This window comes from Meleagris gallopavo, chromosome 28 (genome assembly GCF_000146605.3).
Source record: "Meleagris gallopavo isolate NT-WF06-2002-E0010 breed Aviagen turkey brand Nicholas breeding stock chromosome 28, Turkey_5.1, whole genome shotgun sequence".
In the NCBI taxonomy this organism is placed as follows: Eukaryota; Metazoa; Chordata; class Aves; order Galliformes; family Phasianidae; genus Meleagris; species Meleagris gallopavo.
The window spans coordinates 3,383,904-3,402,795 of NC_015038.2; the positions used below are offsets into that span (position 1 = coordinate 3,383,904).

At 49.9% G+C, this 18,892-nt stretch overlaps 2 protein-coding genes across 2 annotated transcripts; one reads left to right on the forward strand and one right to left on the reverse strand.

Annotated features, from left to right (window-relative positions):
* Nucleotides 1–2,725: 2,725 nt before the first annotated feature.
* Nucleotides 2,726–9,374, forward strand: LOC100542403 (patatin-like phospholipase domain-containing protein 1). Its single transcript, XM_031556986.1, has 6 exons — nt 2,726–5,060; nt 5,508–5,731; nt 5,847–5,912; nt 6,269–6,560; nt 6,997–7,219; nt 9,300–9,374. The coding sequence occupies exons 1-6, from the start codon at nt 4,868–4,870 to the stop codon at nt 9,328–9,330; spliced, it is 1,029 nt and encodes a 342-aa protein (XP_031412846.1). The 5' UTR covers nt 2,726–4,867; the 3' UTR covers nt 9,331–9,374.
* Nucleotides 9,375–10,283: 909 nt separating this feature from the next.
* PNPLA1 (patatin like phospholipase domain containing 1) lies at nt 10,284–16,978 on the reverse strand. The gene is made up of 8 exons (XM_010724238.3): nt 16,554–16,978; nt 14,808–15,040; nt 13,529–13,594; nt 12,281–12,493; nt 11,695–11,755; nt 11,477–11,617; nt 11,223–11,322; nt 10,284–10,766 (listed from the first exon to the last, which is right to left on the reverse strand). Exons 1-8 carry the CDS (start codon nt 16,753–16,755, stop codon nt 10,652–10,654), a joined length of 1,131 nt encoding a protein of 376 aa, XP_010722540.1. The 5' UTR covers nt 16,756–16,978; the 3' UTR covers nt 10,284–10,651.
* Between the last annotated feature and the right edge of the window lie 1,914 nt (nt 16,979–18,892).

Consider the following 18,892-nt stretch of genomic DNA (forward strand, 5'->3'; position numbering starts at 1 on the left):
AATCTTTTGAATTGGAAGGGACCCTTAAAGGTTATCTACTCCAACTCCCCCGCAGCAAACAGGCACATCTACAGCTCATTCGTGTTGGTGAGAAACAGGCCCAGCATTGCATTGCCCCTGGCAGGGCTGCCTATCACTTGGCTCAGGAAGTTATCCCTGACACATCCCAGGAGCCTCTTGGAACACCTACAGCTTTCTAGGCTCACTGGCTGGCACGCTGTGGGGTTCACCCCTTCCTCCCCTATTTGTGACCTTATTTTGGGTATTGCCTCCACGGGGCTCTAATATTTGGTTTAACCTGAGAAACAAGGATGCAGTAAGCAGCTTGGGCTCTGCAGGTTCCTGCTTGCTGAAGACAAAACACTTCTTTGTCCAGAAGGAGCGGGGAAACATTGGCTCTAATCCACCATTTGTGCCAGGATGGGCCACACCAGCAGGGCCATATTTCCACTTCAAACCCTTATCTCTCCCATTGGCAGCATTTATGAACAGAAGGGACGTGACTCATCCAGGAATTGAGACAGACTATGGAGAGAAGCAGGGGCCTGCTGCCCTGCTGCTCACACTAAGCACACCCCCTTCCACCCACCCAAAACCCCACCGCCCCACCATCTGATCCACAAGTCATTTTCTTGGTCAGAGAAAATGCTTTCTTGCACCAACCCAGTGTAAATCTGAATCCGCAGCTCCTCCCATGCCTGCAGCCTGCACTGCCCCTGCTTTACAACAAGGGAAACTGAGGCACAGAAAGGGCTGTGACTCAAAATTAGCCATCCCCATTAGAGAGCACAACATTCATCCACACACGCTGGCTATGAAAGCCACTCTGAGGCAAACTCAGCAGAGCAATTTGTATTCTCCTCCTTCCCAAATGTGTCAGTGACAGATGCCAACAGCTCCCCAGGGCTCCTTTCATCTTCCCGAGACATTTAATGTTCTCATAGACTGTTACTGGTCCCATCAATTACTTGACTTTGGCACAATGACGCAATATATGACATGGCACAACCCATTGGCTTTTAAATGCCACAGATGTAAAAGTAACAAACTATTTGGTCTCCTCCAGTTATTTGTCACAGCCACTGTGTTCCTTCAGACGTAGTTTAATTCTGGTCTGTGTAATTGTACCATGCAAGCCTTCCTCCTCCCAAGAGCCACGCTGCATTGGTTGGGCTCTGAAGCACAGGTGCTGCTCATATCGATGCCGGCTTCATCCCAAAAGATGGGGATCAGTGCAATTCAGTGCAGCCAGAGCCACGAGCCAGATGGCACTGCCACCCTGCTCTGCTCCCAGACAAACACTCAGCTCCTCACAGCCCAACCCACTCCGAAAAGCAAGGCAGGAGGAAGGTCAAACCATCTGCTTGCTCTGAGCTCAGTGCCATATTTAAGTGCAAATCATTTAAAGACTGGAAAGCTGATCTTAGGCTTCCCTATTATGTAATTGCTTTAGTCTTGCTTCTTCCCAGGCAGTCACTGTGAGTGAGCAGCTTTGGCTGGAGAGCCAAAACTGAAATAGGAAAGCACCAAACGCCCACGAACATCAGCAGGGCTGCTGTCCTTCCTGTGCTGCTACTTTAAGGCACCGTGCTACAAGACACAGAGCAGCCTGGAACAGGCAAAATGATCGGTTTTTATTATTTAGGTTTCTGAAGACCCTATTGCTAAAATATTTTGAGTTCTCCCTACTGTTTCCATCCCCTCCCAGTGCAAAGCAGCTGGTGCCTCTCCTCACAGCTGTTATGCCATAACACCGCAATTGCTGCCAAGTGTTTGGGGGAGCCCTGAGACACATGGGCCTACTGACTGATGTTTATCAGCCCCTTCTGCCAGGCGAGCTTTCTTTTGAAAGCCCAGCTTCCCCACACACCCAAACCCCATCTCAAGCCCCTTGGCTGCCACAGAGAGCAGCTGGACACTGCCTCCCGACCTCCAGCAACCTGGATTTTCTTCCCATAGGAATAACCCTGAAAATCTGATTCAGGCCTTCAAGCCTGCTCTACCTTCATGGAAAACCACCACCACCACACACAGAAAGCAGCCACGCACTGAGGGCCCTTCCCCCCCCAGGCCCTGCAGCCCCTCAGCGCACCTGGGAGCACCAAGACCAAACTGACCACCCCAAACTGCAGCAGGGCGTTTTATTTCCCCTGTTTCCACATCAGAACGCCTGATTCTGATTCACCTGCAACACGTATAGGCACAAAGTCGCGGAGGTGCTACATTTAAAGCGTAACACAAAGCGCAAAAGCAACACAACCAACCCCCCCCCCCCACCACGCCGCGCAGCCCACTGAGCGCGCACTTCCCGCCCGGCCCTTTTATAGCCTCCGGAGGTGGGCGTGGCCACGTGCCCTCACTTTTGCCCTTTTCAAACGTGGCGTGTACGAAGAAAAGCCATCTCTACGCATGCGCATATCGGGCAGAGAGGAAGGCGGGAAAACGGAAAGAGCGGGATGGCGCTCGATTGACGTCATCACGAGGCGGGAGCGAGAAAATGGCGGCTTCCGGTCCGCCTGGGCCTAGGGTGCGGCCTGGTCTGTGCTGGTCCCATCCCACCCGCGGCGCCGAGCGGCGGCTTTTCTCCTTGGTCCGGTTGCGCTGCCGGCTCATACGTTGCGGGTCTTGGCCATACTGGGGTCCTCATCCCTTTGGCCTGGCTCTGAGGTGCCCTCAGGGCTGCGGGCCACAGTGAGAGGCCAGGTCTTGGTCACCTGAATCACGGGGAGCTGCAGTGTCCGCGTTTTTGACTTCTTTAGTCGTAAAACAACGCCGTGTGCCTCAGTAAGATGAAAGCGCTGCACAGAGGAGACCTTGTCACAACAGAAGTCTGTTTGCCTGTGTGCATTGTGCCCTTTGCCCACAGCTGTGGGACACATGGAAAGGCTGTGGCTTTCAGTACGGTTCACCTGGCTCAGCTGGTGACATCATACATGGTGACATCATGCCACGTGCCTGGATGAATGCTTGTCACATGAGCAGGGCAAGGGTTTCTGTGGCTGATGCTAAATATAGCATAGGCTGTGATTTTGTGCGTCGTGTTCCTGTTATAAGAAAAAAAAAATAGTGTGACATGGCACCTTCTGGGAGCTGCTGAAGTCACAGGAATTGCAATTTGTGAGACGAGGTTCTAGGGTGGGTTATGAATCTCTTTTTTCCTTTCTTCTGGCTGAATGTGAGCCAGCAGTGTGCCCAGGCAGCCAAGAAAGCCAAGGCATCCTGGTTGTATCAGCAGAAGTACACCCAGCAGCAGCAGGAGGTGATCATCCCTCTGTACTCATCCTTGGTGAGGCCACACATCAAGTGCATTCACTTTGGGCTCCTCACTACAAGAAAGACACAGAGGACCTGAAGCATGTCCAGACAATGAGCTGCAAAGGATCTGTGAAAGGTTGTTTTGTGCTGATGAAGTGAGCTGACTGAGAGGCAGACAAGGTGCATGAGGTGAGCATGGCACATATCACCACAGTGGGAGAAACTGCCTTTCCCCCATGCAGGCAGGCACAGACCACCATCCCTACTTTTCAACTCTAAGCATTATTTACTTCTTTCTACAAGACTGGATGAGAAGCTGAAACAAATGGATTTACAAACTTCCTCAGTAATGCAGAAATGCAATTGAGCAAAACATGGCCTGGGTAGCCTGATCCGTGCACAAAAGGTTTGTGATTGGTGCAGCACAGTTGTCTAGCTGTGTATGGAAAGTAGTGCAGTAATAGGGCTGAACCCTGTGCTTGAAGCAATAGCAATATTGTTGCTTCTGCAAAACAAGAGTTATTTTTCCCCTTTGTCCTAGAGTTGCAATCACTTTTCTTAATCTCAGGAGCTTTCTTCATGTGGCTGACCAATGGATTTCAAACTCTAAATCCCTTTTCTATCTAGTAAACAGCAGCATCTGGAATAGACTCTTCTTATTGCAATTAAACTTGTAGGGCAACACTTAAGGGTAGATGGAAAATTATTTCCATTGTATCAGTTCTCTTGACTATTCCAGGAATATATGTATTCCTATCATCCCAAGTTTCCCATTTTTCTTTGCTCTTTCCTCTTTGCAGCTCAACGATGTGATCTGTGAAGCTCATGCAAGGTGTGTGCAAGGAGCTTAGTGGCTTGGCTGCTGGGTGGAGCTGGTCGGTGATGCTGCTCCCATGTAAGCTTGGGGCTGCTGCTGACGTGAGAGTACTTTGCCCCTTTGTGTAGATCAGGGTTCCATCCAGACCCCAAAACTCACCCAGTTTTGTGAGCAAACTCAAAACCCTGAAATTGTGAAACCGAGTGAACAACTTGGATTTTGATTTTTTAATAGTCCAAATACCTTCTGCGTGTTCTCCACTCCCTAGGTCAGGGTTTGGTAACCTCTGACAAATGAGACAAACCAGTTTTAAACAGCATCTTGCAAGACACTTGTGTACCATGGAATATTGCTGCTTCTTACCTACCAATAGTCTGGAAACAAATGGAGCCCTGTGGTAGTGCTCATGTTGTTCATCAGCTCAGGGAAGCAACTTTTCTCTGTTGTAATACAGGCTGCTCCCCCAACATCAGTGAGACATGCAGCCCTCCACACAGCCTGGGGCTTTCACCCAGCAGCTAAGTGCACACCTTAGGAATGTATTGCAGTCAGTCCATTTGTTTTCATGAGTACCCTTAGGTATTAAAAGAGATCACACATCACATGCTCTTGCCATTGCTTTCTTTTCATTGGACATTTGGGTTTGAGATCTGTGTCAGACAGATAAAATGCAGAGGCCAGAAACAGGAGCAGATTGGGAACAGCTAAGTGTTGGCTTGCTTTAGACGAGACCTCCAAACCTGTCCTGTGCAGCTGCTTTCTTGTGCCTTGAGCTCTTGGTTTTTTGCAGAAGTTATGAAGATAAAGGGAGATGAGAGATCGTTCTCTTTAATGTTCAGAGGCTGCAGTTTCCTGCAGGTATATGAAGCTGGAGTGGTAAAGGCTTTGCAGGACTTGTCACCTGAGATATTGAAATCTGCATCCAAGATCTACGGGATATCTTCAGGATCGATTGTGGCTGCATTTGCAGCATGTGAGTGTGATATAGGTAAGGGTGTTCTGTGTATGGAAAGATCAAGCATCCAGGTGTGCCAGAGCTGCAAAAGATCTTTTTAAACTGCTGTTCTTAATCAGTGGAATTTTATTTTGAATTTTATTTTGTTGACTTCTCTAAGAGTGGAAAATGTGGATAAATTAACTGCACAGGTATAGTTATGGAATAAGTCTCCATGTCTTATCAATTTAAATTAATGGTATCTCTACCTAATATAAGAAACAGAAGTGCCTAAGGAGACATTTTGGGTTTTTTATAGATTCCTAAAGCATGTAGGAAATAAAATATTGAATACAGTCATTGAGAATCTAGATCTGCCCTTGAGAGCTTCAGCCCTGCTGAAAATGGTGGCTCTTTACCAGCCTGCTAAAACATCCCTCTACCAGACAGAAACGCAGCTAAGAAAGTACATAACTAATAATTGCTTTGCTTTGGCTTTAGGTGAGATGCAGCAGTACCTCTACAGTGCTGGGAAACTCTTTTTCAGCACGCTCCTTACAGCTCGGGGGAAAGTCCTGCTTGTTGTAAAGGATGCCTTAAGTAAATTTCTGCCTGCCAATGCCCACCAGCTGGCATCTGGGAAGCTGCACATCATCCTCACCCGCCTGCGTGACTGGAATTGCGTGGTGGTTTCAGAGTTTACTTCAAAGGAGGACATCATTCAGGTGAGAGCCTTCCAGGTGTGGGTCGCATCTCAGCAGCCACAGATGAGTCAGCACTCACAAGGGCAAGAGATTTTTGCAACTTTGCCTTCCAGGTCACTTGCTGTCTTTCCCATAGGCCGTGTTATGCAGCTGCTTCATCCCTCTGTGTTTTGGCTTTATCCCTCCTCTGTACCACGGGGTGGTGAGTATTCCTGAGTCAGGAGAGCATGTCGTGGCCCAGGGTAAGGGCTCATCTCAGTGGCACTAGGTGTTTTTGTACCCCAAGTTGCTTGTGCTGTGTGGCATACAGCGTCTGCAGAGGGAGGAACTGAACCTAGGTGCCCCACAGCCACAAGGGGAGGGTGGGGAGGGAGGAGTTGGTGGGTGTAGACCTTGACTACATGGGGCGGTGCTCAGGGCTGCTCCCTGAAAGATTTCCCCAGCCCCAACCCTTCAGGCCCGTTTGGGACTGAGTTGGGAAGAAATTCCATATGCATGCATATGACACAGCTCACTCTGAGAAGAGGAAGGCTGAGGGTTCCTTCTTTTCTCTTCTAGCGTTATATTGATGGGGAATTCGGCATGTGGAAGACCAACTTCGTGTTCCAGACCACCATCACTGTGTCTGCTTTAGCTGGTGAATTTGACATCTGTCCCAGAGACTGCCCAGTTCCCTTCTTCATTTTCCAAATAGTTGATTGGATTTTACATATATCAGAACAAAACTTGTATCGCATGCAGTATCTTTTCCAGTGTCCTTCAGCAAAAGTGAGCTGCTTCCTCAGGTACCCGGAGCCACGAGGCCCCTACAGCTGGCCCACCTGTCCTGACTGCCATCTCCCTCCTGCAGGTTTGTGAACAGTTTTATCACGATGGCTACAAGGATGCAGTCTCCTTTTTACACAGATTGAGTAAGTAGTTGGGAACGAGGAGCAGGTAGGTCGGGTAATTCTCATTCCTGTTTTCTCCACGGCCAGCACTGGAGCTCCCTGTTCATCCCTTGCCCTCTAAAGGAAGGGATTGCTGGGAATGTCAGAGCTTTCCAGGGAATGCATGTCTCAATGACATGGACAACAGTATAGGCTTGGTGCCTTGTATAATGTTTGATGCTTTATCCACAAAGCTATGATGTTTGGCAGCCCCTGACCCTAAAAACCCATTTAGGATGAGCTGTAAACTGTGGTCCTCAGTGCCTTTATTTTCCAATTCATCCTGCTCATGCCTTACATTGCCAGGAAGCTGGTAGTTGATCCACAGACTGTGAGAACTGTCTTCTCTTCCCCCAGATGCATTTGGTATAAAATACCTTCCTGAGAACTTTACACTTTCATTGCACAAGGAATTGCACAAGAAAGGTGAAGGGACCCTGCACAGGAAGCCAGGAACAGGAGTACCTTGCTCCAGAGCAACAGACACTCAGGACATCACCAAGGAGAACACAGCAGGCATTTGTTCAGCAGATGAACTGGAGGAAGAAGATATGCTCCACCTCCTGCAACCCTCAGAAAGGTACAGAGCCAACGTGTTTTTCATCCCATCAGTTTTCATTAACTGTGTGACCCTTGCCCAGTGCTCATAGGCTGTCAGGGTTTTTAAAGGCACCAGTAGGTGAAAATATCAGGAAAGAGAAGGATTCCCCTCTTGAACCAGCTGAGCTTACTATTTATGATGTTTGATGGCAGGAACACATTTCCCCTGCCTCTTCCTAGCAGATTTCTGATAAATATCACCTGAACTCCCAGCTACCCACATTATCATTTCCTCACAGATGAAGCCACATCAGAGACACCCTTTAGAAACACAGCTCTTATCAGGAATGACTTATGTTGCAAGGTAATGACAGGCTCTGCCCACGCATTGTTTCCTTAAGGGTGAGGGAAGGAGCAGTGTGTCTCAATCTCTGAGGCTGGCTTTGCTGTGCCAGTCAAACCAAAGTTTCTACTTAGTAATTCCAGTATGCAGCCACATGTGAATGCTTAAATGCAAGAGAAGCAAGTTAGAGCTGCAGATAAACCTCTGGCTGACTCAGCTTTAAGTAAAATAAGGTAGGCTTAAATCCCAACCTTCTAGCTTTCTTTTTTTCCTGTGCAAAATAATGCTGAAAACTGGAGAGCTGTCAGCATTTCAGATTCCAGTTTGGCTTTTTGTTACTAGCAGAGTATGATAAAGTATGTGCTGGACTGCAGTGTTGCTTTTCCTTTTACTGGTTCTTTTGTTTTTCTGAGTTTTTCAACAATTCAAAACATGTCACTTATGGAAAACTGCACAGCTTTTCCAGCGTGGTTGTGATTTAAAATGCTGCCACATACACTGAAGATGAAAAAAGACCCAAATGTGGTTCTTGTGCATCTAGGAGGACCACACCAAATCCTAAGTTTTAAGGGAAAAGAACAAGATCCTTACTATTTCAGATCTAAAACCAAAATTTTGGAATTCTCAAAATGAAAGAACTCAAGACATTTCCATTCAAACCATTGTGAAGCACTGACGGTTCTACCAATGGGAAGAGACCTACTGTGGAAATGCAGAATAATTCATATTTGCTTGTTTAAAGGCCTCATCAATCTGAACTACATGTAGCCTTTGAAAACAGCAGAGTAGGAACCAGGATTCTCTGGAGGTTTGGCAGGATGTGGGCAATCAGGAATCACTTGGTCTCTTGTTCGGAGGGAAGAAATGAAAATGAGCTTTTTCCAAGGCAGGAGCTGGGCTGTAATGTTTTTCACTAACCTGAGATGGACTTTAAGGGTCCCTTCCAACTCAAAAGATTCTATGATTCTGTGATTCTAAGATCACCTGTGGAAGGAATCAAGACTTATTTGTTAGGCCAAGAGAGCAACCGAGAGGTTAAGCAGAGCTCTCAGTCTTTAGAGGAGAAGCAGCTCAGATTTTTTTCATGTCTGGGAAGGAAAAGTCCTGATCTAGGTCAAGAAAAGGCTACTTTACAGTTTATCTGCACAGTGATGTACCGTCACTGATGGTACTAAACAAGCAAGAGTATAAACCCACACACAACTCTCACACATTTTCTTATTAAGCAAGAACATCTCCAAAAGGAACGTTGCATTGTTAGGGCTTGCACAGGAGCAAGGCTCAGGTGGCACTAGTGAACTAATCACAAACATTACTTCTTTATCCATCTGCCCACCAAGACATTTTGCAAGTCCTTAGTATCTAGCCTATAAACAGAATCAGTTCCAGATAAAATACCTGCATCAAAAAGCCAGAGACAAACAGGATAGAATAAGTTTGTTTTGTTTTGGCTTGGTTGCATGGGAAGGGAGAGTGTGGGGCCTGATCCATTGGAGGGATGTAGCTTCAGAGCAAGCACCTACAGCTTGGGCTGTGTCCAACCCTCCATCTCAGCCTCCTTGAGCTTCATGGCTCTGCAGGGTTCAGTGCAGACTGGGCCAAGCAGCAAGGCATTAGCATGGGAGCATTATTTTAAGGATTTCAAAGCCTGTTTATTTTATTACGCTGTAGATAACAATAATGAAGAAAGAGTCCTGATTGGGTGCTTGATCCCAGTTTGTTACACAAGGATCAGCAGAGTCTATCAGATTGACCGATGTGGTTCTACTGCCTTTAGGGCCTTGCCAGCTACAGAAGAACATTTTTGACACAGCTGCTGCCTTTGGCCCCAGTTCATGTTTTAAAGAAAAAAGAAAACTTACAGCACAGCCTGCTAACAGCCACTGAGATGCACTGAAGAGCACACTGACAGAGCATGACCAGCACAGGCAGAGCCACAACCCTCCTTGTATGCCCAGAAGCCACATATGAATCCCATCACCCAGCTTTAATGGAGCTATTTCAGGAGAAGTACAGAATCTACTGCAGCTGGTTTGGGTTGGGTGCAGCTGAGTTTTCCAGCTTGCCTTCCCAGGTTGTAAAAAGCTCCATGAGATGATTCAAAGAAATGCCAGACTTTATCCATTTTCTCCTTTGTGCCATTTACCCTAAGCTTGTGCAGGTGTACTTGTTTGAAAAGATGAGGGCTTAATAAAGTATAAGGCAGCTGATACATGTGCTGAGTCATGAAATAATTACATCTTAGCATGTTTCTGCAGGCTTGGAACTGGAGGAGGGATGATTCTTGTAATCAGCAAGTGTGATTGCTGTGAGTGGCTAGGGAAAACAGTGGTTGGGCTGTATGTGCATGCAAGATGCCCGATCCCTCCTGCACAGACTGCAGCTTGGCTGCAGATGCAGTGCTTTTCCTTGGCCATCATGTTAAAGCAGGTCAGGCCTGGCTGGGGAGATTGCTGCAGTAGCGCTAAAAACAAAATCAGCCCATTTCTCCAAGTGAAAAACCACCCCTGAATAACTCCATGAGGACATCATTCATGCAACCGTGTGCAATGATCTCCATTGTTGTCCACTGCTTCCTGGGATGGCAAAACTGTGTGGTGTTGGAGCATCCCAGGGCCCACCTGGGATGGTTACCCAAGGGAACAAGCAGGTGGGTCATTGAGTCAGGGAATCAGAAACCCCAGGGATGTTTGGACTTGCATAGGGATAGCTGCCTATGGAATAAGATCATTCTCTGCAAGTCCTGTTGCTAGTTGAGTGCAAGGTAATGTGGAGCAAGCTTTAGGCAGGCTGAGAACTCTGTCTAGAAGGGTAAGTGCCTTGACTGCTGAGAGTTTAGTGCCAAAACATCACTTGGTGGAGATTCCTCGTGTTCCACTAGGACAGAGGCCAGCATGTAATTGCTCTGGAATACATTGCTGTAGGGAGGTGGCACTAGGCTGGTTTGTAGCTTCTTGCAGATGTTGCTGAATAAGTAGCAAAACATTCCAGGGGGGGAAAAAAAAAGGCTCTTTAAAGGTGGAGTGTCACAGATGTGGAATTTTTAGCCAAGCTCAGTATCAGTGACTGATGGGTGAAAGCTCTCAGGGTTTCCCAGCTCTGTACTCTGCCTCCCCTCTGCTCCATATCTCACCTCCTGGCCCCAGCTCTCTTAGGCAAACCAGGCACCACTGTTCGGAGGAGCTTCTGGAACCGTTTTGCCATGGAGCTGATGTCTTCCAGCAGCCCCCACAGCTGCTCCAGCCTGCAAATTCAAAGTTAGCAGGTTTATGGTATGGTAACTGCAGCAAAAGAGGGAGAGTGTTAACAGCAAATGTACACTGTAATGCTCCTTTCCAGATTCAAGTGATCCTGTGCTAGTTTCACTAGTTCTCTAAGAGCTTGTCTTCAGGTCTGCAATGGAAGAGGTTGCTGCTAAGCTTATCTTGCAAAGGCAGTAGGTGTGCATCACCTTTTCCTGGTTCACAGTACAACAGGGACTCACAGCAACCTGCTCTGCCCCAGAGGCTGCTCTGGGTGTTTCCCACGGAGTTGCTGCCTGAAGGATGCTGCAGCCTGCTGCACGCCCCACTGCTGCCTGTGGGATGCCAGTCTGCCCATTGCCAGCCTCACACTGTATCCCTTCAGCCTCTCACAGAAAGCACAACAAGTGGATTATGCATCACTCTCAGCTTTGGTGCCTTTATCAAGATGTCCTTACCCCTTCCAGACAAACGCCGGCAGCTTGTATGGCTGCAGGAGGACCTTTGACAGCGGATCCTGCAGTTTAAATATCTGCTGCTTCTTCCACCGAGCCAGGTCTGCTCCCGGGAGGACAACACAAGAGTAAATAAAGACCCATCATTAGAAATAACCCAATAAATGCAACGCTTCCTCCTGTCCAGCTGCTCCTGCTGTAGCCCTCAGTAGCTTCAGCCACCCTAAATCCCACAGTGAGTGCCCCAAGTCCTCTACCTGGGAGGAAGCGCGGTGCCAGGTACTGTGGGATACTCTTGCCCAGACTGTTCAGCATCCTGTTGGGCTGTGGGAAGTCGTTCTTCCCACACATGCTGGCAAAGCGGAAATTGCCATCGAAGTAGTTCACACCAAAGGCATCTGTGAGATACAGAAAGGTTGGCCACACGTTGGGTCGTGTTTTTAGGCTGCCCTTTGGGTCTTGGGGTAACACTTACTGTTCCTGCAGAGGAAAAGGGCAGTGTCCTGGTACCCTTGGGAAAAAATGTCGTTCAGGACCTGCAAAAAGAAACACCAGAGGTCACCTCAGAGCTCTCCGTGCAAGGGAGAGGAGGATCTGCCCAAGGCTGTTTGGATGCGTGGGTTGGGATGGACGGTCAGGGAGCACCGTCAACATCTGATGGTTTCCAGCTACAGAAGCACTGATCCTTTGTGGGTATTCAAGCAGGGTGAGTTCTGTTCCAGATCGGCCACCCACCCACCAAAAAATTAGAGTGGGGGCAGCCCCAGAGTCTGAGCCCTGCCCTTAAAACCTGGTGGATTAATGGTGGAGGTCAATAGGAGCCCTAACACTGGGGAAGGCAGATCCAGCCCTAATTTAGAATAGACTAAAATAGAATCATTAAGGCTGGAAAAAGCCTCTAAGATCCCCAAGTCCAACCTCACCCCCCCGTGCCCACTGAGCACATCCCTCAGTGCCACATTGGTTTTGAGCCCTTCCAGAGATGGTGACCCCCTCACCTCCCTGGGCAGCTCATACCAACATATTATCAAAGCAAAAGGAAGAGGGCCTGGCTGGCTTACCATGGTGCTGGGTGGAAACAGAGCATAGCTAATCCTGCACAGGTTTTCCACCGAAATCTGAATGCTGCCATTGAAGATCTGGAAGCAGTAGAAGATGGCAGGGCAGTCCCGTGGGCAGATGTCGAGCTCTCCCGTGAATGGGGACACAGTGATCACAGCTTCCTCCAGGCTGGAGACGGGCTGCAGGCCTGTGAATCCCCCATCAACGTAACGCTGAGAGGGAAATGCAGACAAAATAGGGTTTATGCATGGGAAGCATCAGCAGGAGGTGAGCAATAAGCTGCAAGGTTGTAACAGCCCCACATAGCCTTGCTTCCCACCCCTCGCCTTTCTCCCGGTCTCAGCTCGGTGCTGTAACACACAGTGGTTATTAAAACTGAAATATAATTAGCTCCATTCACAAGATCTTTGTAAAATTGTTTCGAGCAGCGTTGTATGGATTTCAAGTCCTGTGTTTCAGATTGGGGCTTGCTTTGCTCTTGGTGTGAGCTCCATCAGTAGGGTGCCCTCATCGGAGAACCACCTACAGAATCGCTCAGTGGGCAAGGAAAACACCATCGACTGTATTCTGAAAGGAAGCTGAATGTGCCACCCACCTTGGTGGGATTCGAGGTTGCAAGCACTGCAGCAGACGTGTGTGAAATAATGGTGCACAGCAGCCTTGTGCAGCACTGTTGCTGAGCCTTGGGACCTGTGGGCTGCAGGCTGAGTGCAGCCGGAGAGCTGACTTGGCACCTGAGGGCAGGACAAGCCCTGCCTGCAAAAAGCACCGACGGATCATGATGTCCTGCTCAGACTGCATATAAAATACAAGGTGCTGCTCTCCTCCTTTGCTTGGATGTAGCAAGGAGCCAGGTTGCACGTGTTGCCTTCAGTGCAGCGCTTTGCAGAGTGGCAATGCACACGTGGCTGGGGGAGGATCCTCCCACGAACTTTTAGTATTTCAGCCATGCAAGCCTGCACCTGAGTGAATGAGGACATCGCCTGTGCTGCAGACGGATCCTGCCCAGGTGAGACGGCTTGGAGATGGCCATGGGAAGGCTCTGCCATGAGCAAAGCAGCAGAGGGCTCTCCGGGTGACTGTTCACCCAGCTATAATGGGATGAAGAGGTGCTAAAAGGCTTTATCATCCTCCATTAACCAAAGAAGATGTCTGGACACCTATATCCCTCCCTGCTCCTGGGGACATAAGGATTAAGCTCAGGAACCTGCTGCTCCAAGGGTACGTTTTATTGGGGTATCACTCACCACACCTCGGTAGGACGGAGGGATGAACCCGCAGTAGATAGGAAGGAAGCAGCTGCAGAGGAGAGCCTGGAGAAGGAGAAAGATGGCAGAAGTCAGCGTTGCTGTCAAGGCTGCTCTGCGGGGTGCCTACACCTTCAGGCATGGCAGATGTCTGAGCCAAGCTCCGACCCTCCTGGTGTGTGTGGCTGTGTCGAGAAGAAAGGTTTCAAGAAGGGCAAAAACATCCGGTTTCAACAAAGCTTCTCTGGGTAGGGGGGAACAGCACTTCATTTTTGTTGTATGGCTGCCAGCACTGTCAGAGCTGGACGTCCGTATATCACTGTAAAACACAGCTGCTGCTAAAAGGTGAAACTTGGAGGTTATTTAAAACAAAACAAAACAAAACAAAACATCCTCACAATGCATTTTCATTCTGCGGGGATTTTGCAAAGGCAAAGCCACACTGCTGGGCACAGAACCATTTCTCACCCATCTCATCAGCTGAGAATGAGCACTCAGGGCTGTGGGTTCAGCCAGGGCAGCTTCGTGGGCTGAGCTCTGTGATGCAGGGATTCCTGCCCCCAGTTTGGGGGTTAATCAGCAATCTGGGGTTTGATAGCAAGGCCACTTTGCCTGGGCCTTTCCTCCCAGAGGAGTGCTGAAGGGAATGAGGAAAAATTGCTGCCAACAGTATTTGGCAAAGGAGAGACCTATCCAAGAACACAGAGACTTGTTAGCATTGCCACCACTCTTTGCAAAGGGCCATGGCTGCTCACAGACAGCCAACACACCAACATTGGCTCCGTGAGCCTGAGAGCAAACCTGCTCTGGATCTCACAGCATCTCCCTTCCTCCTGGGGGAGCTGATGGTGGTGGGACCACAGCTCCAAGAGCCCTTCCTGACTCCCTCCCGTCTTGGGGAGGAAATGGCACAGTTAAGGTTATAGAATCATAGAATGGTTTGAGTTGGAAGGGACCTTAAATGCCATCCTGCCCCATTCCCTGCAGTGCTCAGAGCCCCTTCCCCTGACCTTGAGGGTCTGCAGGGCTGGGACATCAGCACCTCTCTGGGCAACCTGTGCATTGCCTCACTGCCCCTATTGTACAAAACTCCTTCCTTATGTCCAATTGAAATCTCTCCTCTTTTAGTTTGAAGCCATTTCCCTTTGTCCCATACAGCTGGACAGTCTGTCCCCTTCTTTCTTACACCCGTCTTTAGAACATCATCAATGTTTCCGTGCCTCCATTCCAGTGGGTGGGTAGAAGTCTTCCTATGGACACCAAGGGACGATCCCTTTACCTGAATGAGCTCCTCGTTCGAGCTGAACTCAGACACCATGACGTTCTGGCCGTCCACCACCCGTGTCAGTGAGATGTGCAGCCGCCCCGATGCCACCTGGTAGGAATCCTCTGGGAGCCTGCGCTGCAGCACGGCCCTGAGGTTGGCCAGCAAGCTGCACTTGGGCGACAGGGGGCCCAGCAGGGTTTTCCGGGCTTCTCTTGCATTTGCATAGAACACTTCTTTCAGGTCATCTGACAGGGGTGGGAAAAGAGACAGACATGGTCAACATCGCTGCTGCCCTACGAGTTGAATTTTCAGTCTGGTTAACATGCTCACAGTTCCTGTGGGTCTGCACACAGTGCCATTCTAATGGGGAATATAATCCCTATAACGTCTTCAAAGGTGCAGGGACTTCCCTGGGCTGAGGTCCCCTCTCGTCTGAGCACCCACTGACCTCCTGGCAGCATTAATGGGCATTATGGGCGTCTGCACATCCTGGGAGCTGGATTAAAGGAGCAGAACTGCCCGGCCCCAGTGGGGATCATGGGCTTGAAATAACGGGGAACGGAGGATCAGTACAGCCCAGAGTCACAGTGTGTGCAGAAACAGAGAGGATGCGTGGAGGAATAGCCATCCTAAGGTGGTTATAGCGTGGCCTTGGGAAGCTTTTCCATCTCCCTCATTCTACAGAGAGCCCTCGTGGTCCCTGGGCTCCCGGAGTCTCCACAGCAGCTTTTGTAGGGGCAGACAGGCTGTGTCCTGAGGGCAACCGGAGCAGCGCGGGTATTAAGAGGGGTTATCACTGTTTGAGCGGATGTTCGGGCCACGTGGAGCGATGATTAATGCTTGGTGGGTTCATTCAGGGACCTCGGCCAAAAGAGCCACAGAGAGTCCAGACGTTGCTGGGCTGGAGATGGGACAAAGCCTGCACGTGAGGTCACTGCAGCATCCCTGCTTTGGGAATAGTGCAGCCATCCCACGTCCCATCTCCATCCCTTCCCACAGCCCCAGGAATCAGAGGGGAAAGCACTGAGCGCTGATTTTTGCCAAGCTCATCTGGGCAGAAAGGGCAGCACATCACCTGTTGCTTTGTCTGGATATATTTGCCAATGCTCTGAATTATTTTGCTAGAGCTGAATGGCTCCAGCATCCAATGGATGTTCCAAGTGTTGGGCGTTCCCTCCTTACTTTCTCTTTCAGTATTTTGACCCCGAAACAATCCTCCATCTGCATCACTTGGGTCAGTCTTCAAAGCCAAGCCTTGTGCTCACTTGTTTGCACCGCAGTAGAATGCAGTTGTTCAGGCAGATTAGTTGCTCTGAATTGATTCCACATTATTGCTAAAGGGGTTTATTTCTGCAGCACCCACTCAGCTGCTGCTCACAGCCCCTTAGAGCTGCAGGTGCTGATCCATAGGGACGAGGGCTGTGCATCCTGCTCACTTCATTGTGCTTTGCACCTCCTCTCAGCACTCCCCAGAGCTGGAAGCAGGGGGGAGGGAGGTTCTCCTTCTGCAGGATGTGCCAGTAGGACAGACAGGTATGTCCAGATTTGCCCACACGATATCACCTGGCCATCTGAGATGAGGCTCAGACAGCAATGACTGCCTTATTCAGGGGACACCACCCAAAATTGCACCAGAAGTGACATCACCTGCACATTTGTGTCTTATCAGGGATACGAACTGTTTTGGTAACACATCCCACTGCCCCACCAGCACAAAGCCATTGCCACCCCCCAGCCCATTCTCTCCCATCTCCTTACCCAGGCTGATGCCACACACCACGGCGGCGGCGATGAGCGATCCTGCAGACGATCCATACACTTTGCAGGCAGATTTGAGCAGTTCGGGGGCCAACTCCAGGAGGGACTGAACCACCCCAACCTGATACAGCGCGAGGAACCCACTGCCCGAAAAGGAGAGTGAGAAAGGGGTGCCTGGAGCACGCAGCTCCTCCGCAGCCATCTCCAGGGCAAGCGTCCACCTCGGTGCCTTCCTCACCTGGCAGAGCTCAGGCTCTCATCTCTGAGTGCATCCCTGATGGTGGTGGAATCCAGAATTTTCTCCTTTTTTATGGCAGTGCCGGAGGTGTGGATGTTCGCCAGCTATTTTAATTGTTGCCTGTGCTAAAAACAGTTCTCCCTTTATCTAAACAGTCCGTGTAATCCTCGAGCAGCTCGGCAGCTCAGGGCTGGATGGAGGATTCCCTTTCACATGCAGCGATCCCACGGCCGCGCAGCACCTGGTGCAGATGGATCCCACACCGCTGTGCCCCCATCTTCAGTGCAGCCACACAACTCTTCCCCTTTGCTTCACGCTTCCTTCATCAAGGATGTTTTCCTAAATAGGATTCACCTTCAATCCTGGCTTAGGCACAGCTCAGCAGTGGGTGAGTAAAGGCTTGTATAAGGCACTTAAAGCCGAGAGGGCGTTACACAAGGGGTGGATGCGGGGCGTTGCGCAGAGCACCGCTCGGTTTGGAAATAGTGCTGGCAATTGTTCCCTATTGGAGGCTTTGGATATTCTTTGGGGAAAAGCAACACAAGGGGACGGATCTGCTTTCCTCTCCCCTGGGCTCTGCTTTTTTCAGGGCTCTGCACTCCCTGCATCCCAATGCCCCGCAGTGCTGCTGCTTCTGGGCTGCTCATTACAGCTCAGGATAGATGGAGCACATTCTGAGTGTCATTTCAGCCTTCATAACCTAACGCTGTTGCCCACGCAGAGAATAAATAATGCCATTTTAAATGGATTGATTAAATATTACTAAATACTGTGCTGCTTCTGTTGTCCGAATACATACAACATGCAGAGTTTATCTTGGATGTTGCAAGACCTGCAGGAAGGCAGGCAAATGGTGACATGGGGAGATGCGCGGTGAGTGCAAGAAGGCTCACAGCATGGAAAAGAAGAACCCCTTGTTGAACCAGGACTGGACCAGGAGAGCCAAGGGACACAGGCAGGATGGACAAGAGGACAAGGGACGTGAGGACAGGGAACACCCACCCTGGCAGGGCAGAGGCAGCACCCCAAAAGCCGCCAGCTCAGACCTGCAGGGACACAATGAATTACAGGGGGGGTCCTCAGTGGATGGGTGAAGGCAAGCAACATCTGCCCTTGCCTGCTGCCAGCATCTCCATGGACAGAATGCTCCTTGGCCAAGAGCCACGCTCCCGTGAGATGAAACCTTGTCATCATCCTCTTAGTGACAGCGAATTGGGCATTAATTGCCTCCTTAAGTGCTGGGCTGATTTTCTAAGCTGCCCTCCCCTCCTGGCACCCAGCAGAGCGGGATTAGCTGGGACTGATGAGTCGGGCAGCGGTGTCCCAGGCGTGCAGATGGGAGAAGCCCCTCGTGGCAGTGCTCACAGATCAGCACCCAGATGGCCCATGGCTGCGATCCCAGGGATTTTCGGGAGAGGAGATTGCCTGTTGGAAAGCACAGTGGGGACTTCAGGGCAGGATGAAGGTGATAGAGTTGGAAACCTCTCAAAATCCCCGGGGCTAATAGCTTGTCCTGCTTTAATGCCTCCTTTAATATCTTCTGTGACCACGGGCAAGGCAGGTCTTGGGTTTCTAACTAAGGGGTTTAGCCAAGATGCTGAGCTTCGTTGGGTGAAGGGATCTGGGCTGTAGGAGATGCTCCAATCCTCGTCTCCATTGGGGTTGGGTTATTTAGGACCTGAGGATGGTTGTGCACAGGCTTTGCTCCTTGTTCCCCATGGCACCAAATGCAGGAGGAGGAGGTTTTGTTCAGCTGCCATCAGGAAAAGCACAGGAAAAGAGAATGGGAAATCAAACTCATTTTCCTGACTGGTGCTTTGCTTGGTGGGTGCATCCCATGTTCCAAAGCGATGTCCTCTGGGAAGACGGAGAGGAGACAAACCCCAAATCTGCTCCATGCAGACCCTGATCATGCCTGAGGATGCAACGCACGTGGGGTACATGGTTCCCATTGCCCCAATACCACCCAGCTCCTCTCCCAGCCAGCACCGCCCCGGGTGCTGCATGCCAGGCAGGAGCTGCTCTGCAAGCAGGACAGAGCAGTTTTGGTTTCTCCAGCAGTAAATATCACCACGGGCTGGGATCTGCCCAGAGGGAAACC